Source organism: Aethalodelphis obliquidens, unplaced genomic scaffold (genome assembly GCF_003676395.1).
Source record: "Aethalodelphis obliquidens isolate GAN/ISIS:26980383/991018 unplaced genomic scaffold, ASM367639v1 scaffold24, whole genome shotgun sequence".
In the NCBI taxonomy this organism is placed as follows: domain Eukaryota; kingdom Metazoa; phylum Chordata; class Mammalia; order Artiodactyla; family Delphinidae; genus Aethalodelphis; species Aethalodelphis obliquidens.
The window spans coordinates 14446319-14465562 of NW_020837968.1; the positions used below are offsets into that span (position 1 = coordinate 14446319).

A 19244-nucleotide genomic window follows, 5' to 3' on the forward strand; every position below is an offset into this window, starting at 1 on the left:
TGCTGTATATATGTTTAGTCATAGTCGTTGAAATATTTCTTTTTTGAGGTAGGTACCTGAATCACCATAGTAGGGAGCCAAGGAGAGGCAGGACAAATATTTTTAATGTCCTTCTGCCTATTGAGTAAACATGCAGGACTCTCGTTTTCAACTCCTCCCTCCCTTAGTCTTGAGCCCCCTTCTTGCATCTCATCCTGTCTTTCTACTCGATTTTCCTCTGAGACATTTAATCGTGTGTAGGGTCACAAGTCGCTACTGATGTTGCAGTTAATCTGCATGCATTTATCTTTTTAATGTGACTACGTGTCTCTTTTGTTTGGTCATGGTTGAATTTTGCTTTTTGGTTTTTTGTCTGTTTTGCTTTTGAGCAAACTTATTTGATACCTACTATCTATAAGGTACTGGCTGGTCATTTAATCCTCATAACAACCAAGTGAAAAGTATCCATTTTACAGATGAATAAGCAGTAAGGAGCATCGCGGGGACCAAGCCAGTTACAGTGAGGTTCTGTCCTTTCAGAGGGATGATTGGGCACGGTGGTGAATAGCAGACCGCGTGGGCGTTGGCTGTGTGGTACCACTTACCTCGCTGTATAACTTTTAAGAAAGTTACTTTAACTCTTTGTGCCCACACGTCCTCATTCTGACTGCCTCCTAGGGTTGTTGTGAGGGGTAAATGAGTAAATAATACATGTTAGGCACTTAACAGTTCCTGGTACCTAGTAAGTACTCAGTAAATGTTAGCGGTTACTATTGGTGTCAGTATTTCCAGGCACTTTCTACAGTTAATGTTACCAGTGCTGATGCCTTTGAGATACAGGTAGAAAAATATCTTGTATGTGCCTGTTGTCTTAAGGTCAGCAGGTTTCCTTGAGGGAATGGAAGGAAAACTGTACTTGGAATGAAACATCTGATTTCTAGTCTTTGCTTTCCAACTCATTAGCTCTATGACCTCAGGAAAGTAATTTACATTTCCTAGCCATCGGTTCTGTTTTGAAAATGAGTGTTCAATCAAGTGATGTCGTGGGTGCGTCCCCACCCTAGCAGGCTGATTCCATGGCCCGCATTGTACACGTGGTCCCAGTGAATGATAACTGGTCGGATCTGCACACCCAGGCCTGTGATGCCATGGCTTAGATTCAGTGAGCAAAAAAGAGAATAATAGAGAAGCCACTGAGATAAATGCTCTCCATACTTTGGAAATTTATTTTCTGTACTTACTCCTTTCCTGCTTTTCTCAAGCTTGCATAGTTGGCAGAGCTCTGTCAGCCCAGATATCTAGGAATAAGGAGGAAAGCATATGTAAATGTATACATAAAAATCGATACATATAAATGTATACGTGAATATACTTTATATGGTAGTGATATAAAATCTATAAACAGATACAAAATATTTATATAGTAGAACATAAACTTTCAAAGTACATCATATTTTTCTTTAAATCACATGTAAGTGAGATAGATTAACAAGTTAAAATTGTAACATCTGTGGATAATTGCTCAACAAATTTAATTACAGCATCTTCTGAATCATAAGTAATCTATGAATTTTACCTTTCTTGGATTATTTGAAGTAGGTTTTCTGATATTGTATTATTTATGGGAGACCTACAATAAGGAAAATCCAATAAGGTTCATTCATTTAACAAATACGTGTTAATCATCTACTGTTTGCCTAGCACAGTTCTAAATGTCTGTGATGTATCAGTGAACAAAACAGACAAAACTCCTTACCCTCCTGGCCTTTGCAATCTAGCGGTGGAGACAGACAATAAATAATAAACATAATAAATGAATTAAATACTATGTAAGAATGTGATAAGTACTATAGAGGAAAAAATAGCAGGGTGAGGAGGTTGGCCATGCCAGTGTAGGAGCTGGGGCTGCAGTAGGGTAGACACATGGGGAAAGTGAGCAGAAACTTGAAAGAAGTGAGGGAGTTAGTCATGCATCTATGTGAGGGAAAAGCATTCGTGGCAGAGGGAACAGCCTGTGTTAGAGCCATAAGGCAAGAGCATAGCCCGTATGTTCGGAGAATAGTATGGAGGCCAGTGGGTCTTGATGGGCATGAGCAAGGAGGAAAATAATAGATGAAGGGTTGGGGTTGGGAGTTGGAGTATAGGTCATGTGGAGCCTTGTAGACTGTTTTAAGGATATCTTTAGCAAAACGTTGAAATCATTAGAACTGATGTCTACACTGCTGCGTGTGGTGTGGCCTGACGTCTTCACCCCATTGCAGTACCACGTTCTTTCACAGCATCATCAGGTACAAGTAATCCCTCTGTAGCCATTACTGCTCTCCTTGTCCCCAGTCCTTCTCCTACCCAAAAAAGGTAAAAAAGAAAGGAAATTTTTCATTGTATTTCAAAAATGTGTATTTATAAGCAGCATGCTAGTGGTATCCATTTTGTATAAATGTACAGAAAATGGAGGATCTGCATTTTCCAACTTAAACGGAGAAATATGGAGGAAAAGTACTAAATTTTTTACTTTGGGATGCAAACTTATTTCCCACAAACAAATATTTTTAAGAAAATGTGCTATTTTAAATGGAAGATATTAATAAAAGTCAAAACAGATGGCGTCCTGGAGTCTGGTTTTTGTAACAGCAAGATGATACAAATCTTTTTATCTGCTTGAAGGTAGTCTGCAAACTGGGTAGTTTTATTAAGCACTGGGTTATGACCACTTAGATTTTATGTGTGTTTTGATTTCTTTGCTGAATGGAATTTTTGTTTTCATTTTTTCCCCCCTCTGTCCTCTTATTCCAGAAGTACAACAGGGGAACCAAAAGAAAGAGACAAGGAGGAGGGTAAAGATTCCAAGCCACGTTCTTTGCGGTTCACGTGGAGTATGAAGACCACTAGTTCAATGGACCCCAGTGACATGATGAGAGAAATCCGGAAAGTGTTAGACGCAAATAACTGTGATTATGAACAAAAAGAGAGGTTTTTGCTTTTCTGTGTCCATGGAGATGCCAGGCAGGATAGCCTTGTGCAGTGGGAGATGGAGGTCTGCAAGTTGCCACGGCTGTCCCTCAATGGGGTCCGCTTCAAGCGAATATCCGGGACTTCTATTGCCTTTAAGAACATTGCATCTAAAATAGCAAATGAGCTTAAGCTGTAAAGAAACTCAAATTTATACAGGATCAGGGAAGATACATCCATATATGAGGTACAGTTTTTGAATGTACTGGCAATGCTTAATGTGATCGGCCTGTGAATCTCCCCATGTAGATTTTGCCCTTACTGCAATAAGGTTATACATAGTTATGAACTGTAAAATTAAAGTCAGTATGAACTATAATAAATATCTGTAGCTAAAAAAGTAGGTTCACATGTACAGGTAAGTATATTGTGTATTTCTGTTCATTTTCTGTTTATAGAGTTGTATAATAAAACAGATGATTGCTGAAAAACCTGTATAGTTGTCTAGATTTCTGCACGTAAATGTACGTTTGATGCTTTGAGTTGAAAATGTTCTTTCTGTTATTTACATTCTGGTGGGTTTTTTAAATTCTTACCTCCATCATGCAATTTTAAAAATTGAGAGTTGTGTCCAGAATTAAAAGTGCACAGAAATAGTCTTTACAATTATAGCATGGACTTTTTAAAATTATTTTTAAATCATATTTAAATTTAAACCAGAAGCTGATAAATAGATCAGCTTTATTATACACAGAACTACTCCTGCTTATCTTTGCTCTTATCCTTGTTATCAGACAAGGTTTAGTTGAGAAGATACAAAATGTTTACAGTGTTGGCACTTAGCATTTTTAAAATAAAGTACGTGAAAATAATAATAGCTTTGCCTTGAGCTGACTAAGAAGTACTGGGGAAGAAGTTAAACCTACATCAAATTTCTTTTGAACTTTAAAGTATTTTCTGGCCCACTGCTAATTGTAGCAGCAAAATTTAAAAGAATCAGTACTTCATCTGGCTATTATAATGTAAAATGTCACTTAGGTTTGCTCCCTTCCAAATCCCACAGCATTAATTGCGGAAGTACAATAATATTGGGACTGTTTCATAGCACAAACTCATCTTTACAGTGTTGATCAATGCATCAGTTAAGAAATAATGCCACCTCAGGAATTAACTGGCATTGGGAGCATTTGCCTCATGCGCCTCCCAGCCTCTTCACCCACCCCCGGCACATATCTGTCATTACTTAAGAGACTTCCGAGCAAAACATGCTATTTATAGCAGTATATTATTGATTTACGCTTATGTGGTTGTTCAGTTGGTTCCCATGTGACCTGTTTGTTTTTAATATTTTGCCAGATTTCTTGTATTTATTCCACATCATTGTGCCTATAATGTGCAGCTTTGTAATTGGCATTTGCCTACTTTTCTTTCATAATTAGTGATAGATGCGATGTAAAACCACTAGTAAAGGTACATTTTAATACTTGTTATTTTCTACTGAATTAGCCTTGGAGGTTGACTGTGCAATGTTATTTAATGTTGTAATTACTGTAATATCAGCATATGGGCCCCATCTTCACACTCCTGAGAAATAGAAAGTGTATTCCAATTTTATCAGTTTAAAGGAAAATAAAGCTGTGATTGAATACTGTAATTCTAGCCTACATTAGAAAGCTCTAAGCGTAGGTGATGTGCCATTCCATGATGGCTTCCAGACTAGGGTGATCTGTACTGTACTGTGACGTAGCTTTCTTCTGTAAAGTTCTGTTCTAAAATGAAGTGTATTTTTGCCTTAGCAAAGGATGGTGTTTGGAAAAAAAAAAAAAACCCAACAACTGTGTAGCCCCTTTTTAACCTAGTGTTCATTCAAAACAATTGACGCAAATCTTTATTCACCTTCACTGGTGCACACTGAAATTTTACTTGAACAGTTCTCATAATAAAGCACTTGTCTTTTGCTCTTTATCAGAATGTGAATTACCTGTTTTCTAGGGCAAAAGTATTCTGTATGGGGAGTTTATTTTGTGTGTGCTAAATTTAGTTGATGGGGGGAAAGCTGTGTAGGTTTCCAAGATGTCATTATGACAAGAAAAATTTAGTCTTTTTTATTGGAGTTCCTATCAATTAAAACACTTTTTAAAAAATAGACATGCCTTTTCCAAGGCAAAAAACTGATGTTTCGCATTTTCTCACTCTGGTTCTGTGTTTGTGGGCAAGGAATTTTACTTCAATATTTTTTATGAACTAGAAATGAAATCTTAATATTCACTTTAGATTTTCCCATTTTATATGGCGACATAACTTTTTTTTTGAAGATTTAGAGGAATTTTATAGTATGTTTGCATAAATAAATACCAGTTTATGTTCACTGGCTATGTGATATCAGGATTTCCTTCATTTCTGTTTAAGTATGATTTGCTATAACATCCCTAATATTAAATTATTTTGTAGAGACTTGGGCACAGTATTTAATTTGATAAATAAAAATTTGGTAAATAATAAGTTGAAATACACTCTAGAATCTTGACCCAATAAGATAGGCCTTGATTTAAAACCCAAAAAACCTTATTGTGAGGTGATTTTCACCATTGGTACCATTTTACAATGTGGACAACAAAATGGCATGTGATGAGTGAGACATCAATTTACTATAAATAAGTGATTTACAGCATGTGTCAATGAATCAAGATCTCTGCCTTCATTTTTAAAATACCTATTGAGGTACCTACTGTGCCTTAAGGTATATAAAGGAATTGTAAAAGAGGGTTCCTACTTCTCCAAAATTTTGGTCCATTTGGGAAGACAAAATATAAACATGCACAAGGCAAAAAAACACACACTCAAATAGGAGACAGTGAAAGTGCTCAATCACAAAGAATAGCTGCTGTAAGAATTCAGAGGGGGCGAGTGCTGTATGAACATGAGAAAGGAAGGAATTTGAGGATGGATAAAATTCAGGGGGCAGAATGGAAGGAACATGTGAGAAAAGGTTTGAAGTTAATAATGGCTGTAAGACACATGTGAGAAATGAACCACTTGTTCTAGGGAGTTGACAGGGTTCACCTAAGTTGATGGATAGACGATTATGTAAAGCATTGATTGGCAGCCTCAGCTTGGACTTGACCTGTGGTCAGAGGGGAGTAGTTAGGGCTTTCGAAGCCCAGGAAATACCTAATAAATTGGTTGTAAAAGAAGAGCAAGTCATTAATTCAGCAATTTTGTCAAGTACCAACATACATCAGATTCTAGGTTCTGGGAAAACAGCAGTAAAAAAAAAAAAATCTGTTATAGAAATTTGTGGGATGATTGAAGGCTAGATAGAGCCAGGAAGATCTTTTCAGAGACTATTAGCAATAAAGCATGTATGAAATAGTCTAGATAGAGGTGGTTAACACAGGATCAAAAGGAGCGTATATTTGAGAGACCTTTCAAAAGGTGCATCAACAAGATAGCATGAGTAGGATATGGACTATAAAAGGGAGGAGTGGGTGGCACAGAGAGCTTCCTGGCATATGATTCAGGTTTGCAGCTTGCATATGAAGACTTCCACTTTCATCTAACATGGATAACAAGTACTAGAGTTATCCTTCCACCTAAAACAAGAAAAAGACAAAAATATATGAAACAACAGATTCATACAGTGTTTTCATTTTGATGAAATGTTTTCAGGACATTGTGTATCAGTCAATGGAGGACAGTGATCCCTAAGAGGAAACACATGAACCCGGGGACTGACCCAGCTGTCTGCCTCAGGAGAATTTCTGGGCAGTGGCATATGGAGGGGAAATGCAGTGGAAGCTCCTCATTAAGGAGTCAGAGCTGAGAGACCAGGGAGACCAAGACAGCTAAAGTCTGGAGGGGAGAGAGCTGTACCAAAACCCCAGAGATATGCAGAGATTGGTGCATGCGTGTGAGAAAACTGCATGAAGCCAATGAAAGAACCACCTGAAAAATTGGAACAATCATCAAACTGCATACAGAAGTAGTGCCTGCTCCAGTCAGCCACAGTGAAAAACCTCATAATTCATGGGTCAGTGGGTACTCAGTTTTGCCTAAGTAGTTGGAACCAGTTAGCCCTGGATTAAATACTGCATTGGTCCTGCTTAACAAAGTTTAACAAGCAATATCCAGGAGAACGATTTCTAAGTAACTTATGTTCCAGAACAGACCTCAAGAATATTAATAGGAATACAAAGTGTGCATCACCTGACATGGTAATAATATTCACAATACAGTCCCACAATAAACCCCACACCATTGCTCAGCAACTCATAATCAAGAGGGAGCTCAGCTACTCCTGAGTAGCAAAGAGATTGAATCTCACATCTGGCACCCCAAATTTTAAGACCTGAAACCATAAAACTAGAAGAAGACGTAGGTGGTAAACTCCTTGACTTTTGTCTTGGCAATGATTTTTTTGTTTTGACAACAAAAGCAAACATAAACGAATGGGGTTTACTATATTAAACTAAAAAGCTTCTGCACAGCAAAGGAAACCATCAACAAAATGAAAAGGCAACCTACAGAACTGGAGGAAATATTTACGAATCATATATCTGATAAGGGGCTAATATGCAAAATATATAAAGAACTCATACTACTCAATAGCAAAAAATTAAAAATTAATAAAAAACAATTTAAAAATCAGCATTCTCTGAATAGACATTTTTCCAAAGAAGACATATAAGTGGCCAAAAGGTATATGAAAAAGTGATCAACATGACTAAAAATCAGAGAAATCCAAATCCAAATCACAGATATCACCTAACGCCAATTAGAGTGGCTATTTTCGAAAAGACAAGATAGCGAATGTTGGTGAAAAGGTGGAGAAAAGGGAACGTGCACTGTTGGTAGGAATGTAAATTGATGCAGCCACTATGGAAAACAGTATGGAAGTTTCTCAAAAAAATTAAAAATAGGGCTACCATATGATCCAGCAATTCCACTTTTGGGTATTTATCTAAAGGAGGGAATGGGAAAAGGTATTTCATGAAAATGGAAATGAAAAGAAAGCTGGGGTAGCAATACTTATATCAGACAAAATAGACTTTAAAACCTAGGATATAAGGACTTCTGTGGCAGTCCAGTGGTTAAGACTTTAACTTCCAATGCAGTGGGTGCAGGTTTGATCCCCGGCCAGGGAGCTAAGATCCCACATGCCTCATGGCCCAAAACATAAAACAGAAGTAATAGTGTAACAAATTCAATAAAGACTTAAAAAAAAAAAAAAAAAACTAGGCTATAAAAGAAACAAAGAAGGGCATTCCATAATGATAACAGAATCAATCCAACAAGTAGATAAAACAGTTGTAAATATATGCACCCAACAAAGGAGCACTTAAGTATATAAAGGAAATATAAACAAACATAAAGGAAGAAATTGACAGTAGCACAATAATAATAGGGAATTTTAACACCACACTTACATCAATGAACAAATTATTCAGACAGAAAATCAATAAAGAAACACTGGCCTTAAATGACACATTAGATCACATGGCCTTAATAGATACATAGAGAACATTCCATCCAAAAGCAGCAGAATATGCATTCTTTTCAGAGCCCATGGAACATTTTCTAGGATACATCACATGTTAGGCCACAAAACTAGTCTCAATAAATTTTAAAAAATTGAAATCATGTCAAGCATCTTTTCCAACCACAACACTATCAGACTAGAAATTAAAAGAAAAAAACTGCAGAAAGACAAATATGTGGAAGCTAAACAATATGCTACTAAACAATCAATGGGTCACTGAAGAAATCAAAGAGGAAATCAAAAAATACCTTAGGACAAATAAAAATGGAAACACAACAACCCCAAATCTATGGGGCACAGGAAAAGCGATTCTAAGTGGGAGGTTAATGGCAATACAAGCCTACCTCAGGGAACAAGAAAAATCTCAAACAACCTAAAATTACACCTAAAGGAAATAGAAAAAGATGAACAAAAGTATCCCAAAGATAGTAGAAGGAAAGAAATCATAAAGATCAGAACCAAAAATAAATAGAGACTAAATAAACAACAGAAAAGATCAATGAAACTAAGAGCTGGTTCTCTGAAAAGACAAACAAAAGTGATAAGCCTTTAGCCAGACTCATCAAGAAAAATAGTGAGGGCCCAAATAAATAAAATCAGAAATGAAAAAGAAGTTACAACCAACACCACAGAAATACAAAAGACCCTAAGATTACTACAGAAAATTAATACCAATAAAATGGACAACCTAGAATAAATGGATAAATTCCTAGAAACATACCATCTCCCAAGACTGAATCAGGAAGAAATAGAAAGTAAGAACAGAACAATTACCAGTATTGAAATTGAATCAGTAAAATTAAAAAAAAAAAAAAAAAGAACTCCCAACAAAGAAAAGCCCAGAACCAGAGGGCTTCACAGGTGAATTCTACCAAACATTTCAAGAAGAATTTGCACCTTTTCTTCTCAAACTATTCCAACATATCAAAGAAGAAGGAATGCTTTCAGAACTCATTATATGAGACCAGCATCACCCTGATACCAAAAAAGGTATCAGACAAAGACACCACAGAAAAAGAAAATTACAGGTATATATCACTGATGAACATAGATGGAAAAATCCTCAATAAAATATTAGCAAACCATTCATGAATACATTAAAGGGATCATACACCATGGTCAAGTGAGTTGTATCCCAAGGATACAAGGATGGCTTGATATCCACAAATCAATCAATGTGATACACCATATTAACAAATTGAAGAATAAAACTCATATGATCATCTCAATAGATGTAGAAAGAGCTTTTGACAAAACTAAACATCCATTTATGGTAAAAACTCTCCAGAAAGTGTGCATAGAGGGAACATACCTCAACACAATAAAGGCCATATATGATAAGCCCACAGTTAGCATCATGCTCAACAGTGAAAGCCTGAATTTTTTTCCTCTAAGGTCGGGAACAAGAAAAGGAAGCCCCTTCTCACCACTTTTGTTCAACATAGAAATGGAATTCCTAGCCACAGCAATCAAACAAGAAAAATAAATAAGAGGAATCCAAATTAGAAAGAAATAGGTAAAAGTATCACTGTTTGCTGATGGCATTATACTATATAGAGAATATCCTAAAGATGCCACCAAAAATACTATTGTAACTATTAAATGAATTCAATAAAGTTGCAGGATACAAAATTAACATACAGAAATCTGTTGCATTTCTATACACTAACAACAAATTGTCAGAGGAATTAAGAAAACATTCCTATTCACAATAAAAGAATAAAATACCTAGGAATAAATCTAAGCAAGAAGGTGAAATCTGCACACCAAAAACTATAAGACCCTGTAGAAAGAAACTGAAGACAACACAAACAAATGGAAAACGGTACCACGCTTATGGATAGGGAGAATTAATGTTGCTAAAATGATCATACTCTCAAGGCAATCTCCAGATTCAGTGCAATCCTTATCAAAATACCAATGGCATCTTTCACAGAACTAGAACAAATAATTCCAAAATTTGCATGGGAACACAAAAGACCCCAAATAGCCAAAACAATCTTGAGAAAGAACAAAACTGGCTGTATCAAACTATACACGCTGTTTAGTTTACATCCTCCCTGATTTCAAACTACAGTAATCAAATTACAAATCTACAGTAATCAAAACAGTAAGGTATTGGCACAAAAACAAACACATAGATCAATGGAACAGAATAAAAAGCCCAGAAATAAACCCACATGTATATGGTCAATCTGTGACTAAGAAGCATAAAATGGGGGAAAGACAGCCTCTTCCATAAATGGTGTTGAGAGAACTGTACAGCTACATGCAAAATAATCAAACTGGACTACTTTTCTTACACCATATACAAAAATAAACTTGAAATTGATTAAAGACTTAAATGTAAGACCTGAAACCATAAAACTTCCAGAAGAAAACATAAGCAGTATGCTCTAAAGTGAAATAAGCCAGTCACAAAATGACAAATATTGTATGATTCCACTTATGTGACGTAGCTCATAGTTAATTTCATAGGGACAGAAAGTAAAATTGTTATTTTCAGGGGCTGGAGGAAGAGGAAATGGAGAGTTGTTGTTTAATGGGTTTAGAGTTTCAGTTTTGTAAGATGGAAATAATTCTGGAGAATGGTTGCACAACAATGTGAATGTACTCAACAACACTGAACTCTACACTTATAAATGATTAAGATGGTCGATTGTATATGCATACCTTAGCACAATTTAAAAAAAGAACAGCAACAACAACAAAGGGCAGAAATAACCCTAGCTCATAAGAGGCATGCCCTCACTGTAGTAGGTATGCACATATTCTTAATTATTATTGTTTTCTAAAATCAGCTTGGCTTCATTTAGCAGGCCTCCTTCAATGTTTTCCTTTCAAGATAGGTGATTCCAAATTTGTATACTTTCAGGTAACTTTGTGTCTTAAAATTGCCTTTTGTCCTCCCTTTAGAGTGGACTGATTTGGGGGAAAGAATACCTGGCAAGTACTAGAAAACATGAGGTTGGAGATTCTTCCCCAGTGGCATTTCAATTTCACTAGCATCAAAATGGTCTCTGTTCTCTCTCTAAAACGACAGTCCCCCTTTTCACTTTTCCTACAGCTGTTTTTCAGCTGTTCTCTCCAGCAAATGAAAAATGGATTCTTACTATTGTTATTATTTGAAAATTAAATGACCTCCAAATAGATATGCAACAGACATATTTTTTTTCTTAGCTACTTGTGAAGGGGCTGGACAGGGTGAAGTAATCCAAGCACTTTTGCTTCAGATGTCAAGTACAAAATGGGATCTAAAACTTGAGAAGTAAATTAATGCTTTCTTTAAACTGCTTCTTTTAAAAGTTATGATCCTGTTTGTTAAAGGGATTTTATTAACTATGGAAAGAAATGAACTCATGAAATGAAACCATGTAGAGCTCTTAGAATATGCCTGGCACTTTGTAAGACCCTAATAAATGTTAGACACAATAGAAGTTTGCTGTTATTATTTTTCTTATTTGTTGCCAGTATTTCTCAGCTTGTTGTTTGTCTTTTATTTCTCTTAATGCTGTCTTCTGAATTACTGGTCTATCCTTTATAATTTCTTTCATCACTCTTAACCATAAAAAGTCTTCTCCAATCCAGACATTTAACAAATGTTTATTTTCTTACAGTTATAAAAAAAGAAATGAATCCAGACTGAGAAACTGGTTCAGATTTTTAAACTCTTGTGCATGTTGTATTCCCAGAATATCATGGACAGATGTGACCTGAGAAATCATTTCATTCGCACCCTCATTTCTCTGATGAGGAAACAGGATTCAAAGATGTCATAATGATTTGGTCCAAAGTCTGGCCCAGGAAGGTTTTACACTCTGGTCTCTGTGCTGCCAGTGCTTTCCAGCATCCTCACCAACATCCCCTTTTATATTTCTCTTCGTGGAACCATCTTCAGAAAAGTTTGGTCTTTTGAGCTGCATTCGAGTAATGATGCATTTGTCAGTCAAAGATTTGGGTCAGGGTGAGATAACCCCTGCCACCATATTGAATGGATATAATCCCAGCCCAAAGCACAGAAATGCCATACCATTTTTAAAAAAATCTTTGACACGTTGAAATGGTTGTTAGTTCCAGTTATTACCAGAGGAAACCACTAGAGGTCACAGAAAACCACTGTCCGGGATGCAGTGCTTGTGTCCTACTACCCACAGTGGTTGGAACACTACAGACCTGTCTATACAACAGACACCCCGTTGCCCTAGAAAAGTGCTTGGTCTTGTGGCCCACATTCTTTAGATTTAACTAAGAGAATGTTTATTTCTTCTGCCTACACATGGATTTGAGGCTAACATTCTTTGCTGCTTCAGTTGAATTTTTCACGTTTTTGATTCACTCAGGTTGTTTAAAATGTCCTTCCATTGGGCTACAAAGGCACTCTCAACTTCATTCCTTTGGATCCCTCATATCAAAATGTAATGGTTTTATAAACTTTCTGGACCTTGATGGAATTCTGCATTCTTTTCATATTGTGTGAGTCTAATAGGGTCAAAAACCTAGAGATATTAAAATAACATATTAAAAAACCCCATAGTCTTTTATAACCACATTCTTTTCATACTGTACACATTTTTTCTCTTAGAATACTGTGATGAGCCAATGGCTTTTCATTGACTCAATTTGTTTCAATTATTTATGGTCATTACTTGTATGTGTGTATGTGTGTGTGTGTGTGTGTGTGTGTCTTTGACCAAAATGGTATGTTAGCTAAAGCAGTCCTTTAACTGGCCCAGGTAGCCTAAAATGCACAATATTTACTTGTCTTTGCTTTCTAGTAGCAAGATATCCCAAGCCCATCTTACACCTTCTGTATCCCAGACATGCATTTGGCCAATTTTTCCTAAGCCGCATTTCCTTTCCATGGAAATTGATATTAGAAACCAAACTCTGGGCACTAGAGGTGCTTATCTGACTTTGTGCTATTAGGATGATGTGAGCTGTAGGCCACTTCAGTAGACAGAGATGGAAAAAAAATACCTCTCTATCTATCCATAGGTACACACTCATATGTAATAAGTTCATAGCCATTTTCAGTTTAGTCCTAACATTACTTCACAGCTGTAATATTTAAATTCTTAATTTTATATCCAAACTATAATTATGCCTTCTTTTATCATAAATGACACATATAATTGTCACTCTGAAGCTCTTGATTTATAACAAAGCAAACAGAATTACTGATTTATTTTACTTGCCAATAAAAGAAAAATGATCCAAAATAGTGATACCAGTATTAACAGTAACTATTAAACTGCTAACTGAAATTCAAATTTGTCTTTGTACTTACTTTTGTCCTTAGAGTGCGCCAAAGGATATAGAATAAAATTACTTTGGTCTAGAGAACTCTGAAATAATCCCTCCTTCTGTGGGTTAGCAAAGTTCTGTTCAAATGGTTCCATTCATTTTCAGTTGAAGGGGTCAACATTTGACAGTTCTGAGTTCCTAATATTTTAGTTTCTGCTTTTTACTTTGGGCTGTATTCAGCCACAGGCAAAAGGGTAAGTCAGTTTTATTACTTCGCATCATGAAAATAAATAGAAATACCTCAACAGTTCAATCTTCTGAGCACTGAACAGGAATTTCATTTAGTCGCTGTCTGCCTCACTTACAATGACTCTGTGCAGAGCTATATGTGTGACATTTATATATGTGCATGAGAAACCCAGACAAACCCATTCTGACAAACTCATCCTATTCAATTTGTCTTAATACATTTGGAATCTACAGTTTCATGTCTCCAGTTAAATTTTCATTGTACTAAATTCTATCCTAAAATCAGAACTTTTTATTGACCTTCTTCCCCCACCTCACCCTCTGCCAGCTTCAAGTTTTTCTTTTCTCTTCCGTATATGATAGCATTCCCTTCTAATCAATACATTATTTGTGCTAAGTATTGTTGTATCAAACTAAATATTTACTTGGTTTTACTATATATAAGCCAAGATAGGTTTCCATGTTGCTGTTTTCTAAATACAGAACCAGTTATTAAAATATCTTAACCCACCTCCAGGAAATACATGATATTTTTATTATTTATTATATTCGAATATATATATATATATATATATATATATATAAAATTGAGTGATGCTCTGTTGGCAAAGGAGAATACATATCAAAGCAGGTTTTTCAGGTTTTGTCAGAAATGTTTGTTTTCTTTTAACTCATAAGGTCATAATTCTGACCTTTTTTCTCTACAAATACATTTTTCTATTATCAATATTCAGTGCAAATAGCTCAGTGGTTTTCCAAATCTTCAGTGGCTTTTGAATAAATCCAACCAAATAAGATACAATTCCATTACAGTGTTGAAGGATGATTTTGAATGTTATACATTACACTTTAAAGCTTCATCCACAGAAGACTTCCGATTCTGCTTCTGATGGGGAATGATGCACCAGTAGGAGATGCAGGGATGCCTTGGTGACTGGAATTCCAGAGAGGGACAAGCCTCTCACGGATGGGCAGCGGGCGTGCAGCCTTCACTCCCGGGCAAGTCGCCGAGCTGGGTGCGGGGACCCGAGGAAGGGGGCTTGCCTGGTACTGAGAGGTGACACCTACAGGTGAGGGGGGAAGAGCCAAGCTTTTAGTTACATGCGGGCTGGCAAGCTAGACTAGAATCTGTACGAGCCCCAGATAAATAGTAAACAAATCACTTGGCCACGCAATGGCCCTCTTATCCCTGGAATTGTGCTGAGAAAGCCGCAGAGGGGCAGCTCTGGGAAGCACGTGGGCTTTCTCGAACTTTCCCACTGTGGTTGATGCCAGGGCCCTGCTGGAGTTGAAGCCAGGGTGAACAAATGCGGACACTATGCTCCAATCCCCTTCCAGCCCCAGTGCTGATAAGATCAACCGCTTTGGCCTCTTGACGGTGGTGGCCCAGAAGTTTGAGGCTTGGGTTTATCAGAGGTGAGCTGGGTCTAATTTGAGCTGTGGCCCAGCCCAGCCTGGGCTCAGATGACTCTGGATGAGCTGCAAAGGGTCAGCCCCTCACAGTAATCACAAGACAGGAAAAAGCTTGCTCTCTCTGGGAAAGAGAAAACAAAATTTAAAAAAAATTCTTCAGATTTCAAAGAGAAGCAATTTATGGAAGACCCTAGTTTTTACAATTGTAGTAAATTTTAATTGTAACATCCTTTAACTGCAGTCCCAGGCTTACATTGTATTTACCTCAAATCTCTGATCTTTATCTTTGGTGCAGAAATCCAACCCCTTAAGTGAAATAAAAATGTGCTGTGCCTGACATTCCCAACTTTGCATTCACTGGGATCTGCATGAATGGGATTACCACAGATCAAGTACAGATATATTCTTAAAGAAAATACTGGACTTCCCTGGTGGCGCAGTGGTTAAGAATCTACCTGCCAAAGCAGGGGACATGGGTTTGATCCCTGGTCCAGGAATATCCCACGTGCCATGGAGCAAGTAAGCCTGTGCGCTGCTACCACTGAGCCCATGCGCCACAACTACTGAAGCCCGCACGTCTAGAGCCCGTGTTCCACAAAAGAAGCCACCACAACGAGAAGCCTCTGCAGCGCAACGAAGAGTAGCCCCTGCTCGCCGCGACTAGAGAAAGCCCGCGTGCAGCAACAAAGATCCAATGCAGCCACAAAAAAAAAAAAAGAAAGAAAATACTTAAAAACTTAAATGCAAATGTTAAATTTCCTCTTCCTATTATGCCATCTGTTTTTACCACCTTTTGAACTAAATGATAGTTAATGTAGAAGGCTCGAAACTTAAAATAATCTTTAAAAGAAATTTTTTTAACATGAGAAAAGGCAGGAGTAGACCATCCTCCCTTTTGGGGGCTGCCCCAAGACTGAGACTTAGCTAGGATTCAAAACTGCTCCCCCTCTCACTTTACATTGCAGTCTTTGGAAAATTAAACCTGTTATATCTGTTCCATTGTTTATAATCAGCTCTTTTCAGCTCCAGAGATATGTTTCTTCTGGAGTCTAAGCCTACACAAATAAACTAATAGCTTTAAACAATTTTAATTCATAAAACTTCAGGTCCATAAAGATCCCTCCCTTTCCTTTTTTTTCTTTCTTTCCAAATTCACACATTTATTACAAAACAAAAGATGAAAACATAAAACCTTTTATGTCTACAGATGGAAACTTTGTTTTCAATTAAATATCTGTAACTGTCTTATGCAAGTTATTCCAAATAAGCAATTATTTTTAAGACTCTGAGGTGTCTAAGTATTTTTTTTTACTCACTAACTGATGATCTATTTTCATGAATCTTAGCCCTCCAATGTTTTTGCTCCTTTGAAGGTCAGGTTCCTAATTCTTACCAGGAAGGAAAGATTCCTATGGATTGGCACTCAGCCCTTTCCATTCTCTTTCCTGTGAGCAGAGGCTAGGAGATGAGCATGTTGCAGAGTCCTTTGGGTCCTGGAGGGAATGTGACAAGCCTGCTTATAATCAGGTGCGCTCCCTGCTTTGAAAAGCAGACCGGGGTGAAAGCCACGCTTCTGCTGTTTTCCGTCCTTCCGCAAGTAATCACAGCCCTGCAGGTGCTGAATTTTTCTGAGGGAGGAGAGAGGCTTAACTTAAAATCAAGTTCAAGCCTCTGAGTATTACATGGAATTGGACATTGTAAGATTTAAAATTATATAAACTGAGAACATATTTGCAACTTTGGGATTTTTGATTACCACAGTGAGGTCAGAAGAGTTATAGGACTGCTTAAGTAGTCACGCAGGAGCAAGGGAAGCGCTCTTCACACTGAATAACTTCTAAAGAGACAACGGTGAGAGCAACGTAAAGGTGGGTTCTGATTACATCTCCTTGAGTCCTGCTTGCTCACTGATTATAGAGACAGTCTAGGGATCAGTTTTCAGGTGCTCTAGTGTTTTGCTTTTTATCAGGCAAGCTAAATGTTGTTGTGATATTTGAAATGTATTTTGTATGGACAAAACACACTTTCCATTCCATGGACAATCCACCTATGTCTCCATTTATTACGTCGTCTGGGTTGTTCTCAGAAGTCAGTTTTGCACATAGCAAAAGGACAGTTAGGGTCTGTTTTTGTTTATAAGTTAATAGTTATTTTAGTAAAGTTGCAAATCCACAGGTCAAGCTTCCCATAGCTTTTAAATTCAGTATTGTTTTATTTCATTTACAAACCGAATAGAATTTAACAGTCACTGTAAGGGGTTTTATCATTCACTTAATTTAATTATCTTAAACATTTTAAGTGACTTTTATAAATTTAATATATGTGATTTTCTTTTCAAGTACTTCAACTATGTACAGGACTATGTAATTCTTATAAATACAGTAAATTAACTTATTCTTATAAATACAGTAAATTAACTTATTCTTATAAATACAGTAAATTAACTTATTCCTTTCAAGTTAAACTTATAAGTCTAAGTAAACTACTTGATTTTACATTTTACGTTGAAATCACCAGTAATTTTTGATATTCTAATATGTTAAATTATGACTATTTTATGTACTTAGAGCAGTATAACCAAATCATTCTTAAACATATCACACATTTTAATAGTATTAAAATATTAATGAAATAATAACACATTATTTTATACTTAACTCTAAGTTTCCAAGAATTAAAAGATACTTACCCACATAAGAAAGGACGGCATCCCAAACAGACTGAGATTCACAGTGACCTGAGAATGCATATATACCAGACGGTATGCATTATTCTCTTTTTTCCCCCCGAGTGATATTCTTGAAAATCGTGATTTTAATGATTACTTCGTATATCATATGCTTGCACCAGAATTTCACCTGCCCATCCCCATTGGTTTCCTTCAACTTTTCGCTGAAGTCAGACTGTGATTAACACCGTGGACACACTGTTCTGTGTTTCTGAATGTTTTCTTAACATAGGCACCTAGAAAGGTATGGCCGTTTTTCAGAACCCTTGATAAATATTTGCTGATTGCCTTTGCAAAAGCCTGTCTCCAGTTTGCGACCCATGAATATTGTATTATAACCATCCTCTCACCATACCCTCACCAGCATTGAGTATAATCTTTTTCAAAAGATTAGTTTATTTATGTATTTATTTTTGGCTGCGTTGGGTCTTTGTTGCTGGGCGTGGGCTTTCTCTAGTTGAGAGGAGTCGGGGCTGCTCTTTCTTGCTGTGCGCGGGCTTCTCATTGCAGTGGCTTCACTTGCTGTGGAGCACGGGCTCTAGGCACGCGGGCTTTGTAGTTGTGGCTCCCGGGCTCAGTAGTTGTGGCTCGTGGGCTCTAGAGGGCAGGCTCAGAAGCTGTGGCCCAGGGACTTAGTTGTTCTGCAGCATGTAGGGATCTTCCTGGACCAGGGCTCAAACCCGTGTCCCTTGCACTGGCAGGCGGATTCTTAACCACTGCGCCACCAGGGAAGTCTGAGTAAAATCTTTATTCCTGTCATCTTTTTCATCACCATCATCATCATCTCTCATCATCTCTGCCAGCTTGCACGTGTGCAAAGGAAGTCTCACTATTTGGGGTTCACGTATTTCGTTGCAAGTGTGGTTGAACGTGCTTTGCGTGTTCATTGCGCATTGAGCTTTGGAGCATCCCTCACCCCTTTGGCCAGAGGATGGGATGCTGGCGGCTGGGCCCGACCACCAGAAAGCCAGGCCTGGGTGGAGCCGCCGCCATCCTAGAGCCAGAGGGCGCTGCGATCCCAAGTTTCCCATCCACCTCTCCCCCAGCCCCCCCGCCCCGTCCGGACTGGGCCGGGCTGGGCCGGGCTGGGCAAGGGCGGGCGGCGGGGGTGGAGGCGCAGGCTGGGCGCAAAGGTTGGTGTCT

General features: G+C 37.5%; 1 protein-coding gene across 1 annotated transcript in view; it reads left to right on the top strand.

Annotated features, from left to right (window-relative positions):
* MARK1 (microtubule affinity regulating kinase 1) overlaps positions 1 to 5378 on the top strand; it is a 144546-nt gene extending 139168 nt beyond the window's left edge. The window contains exon 18 of the mRNA XM_027122227.1: positions 2773 to 5378. Coding sequence (XP_026978028.1) covers positions 2773 to 3127 — 355 coding nt within the window. The 3' untranslated portion in view covers positions 3128 to 5378. The remainder of the gene's footprint in view (positions 1 to 2772) is intronic.
* Positions 5379 to 19244: the final 13866 nt, after the last annotated feature.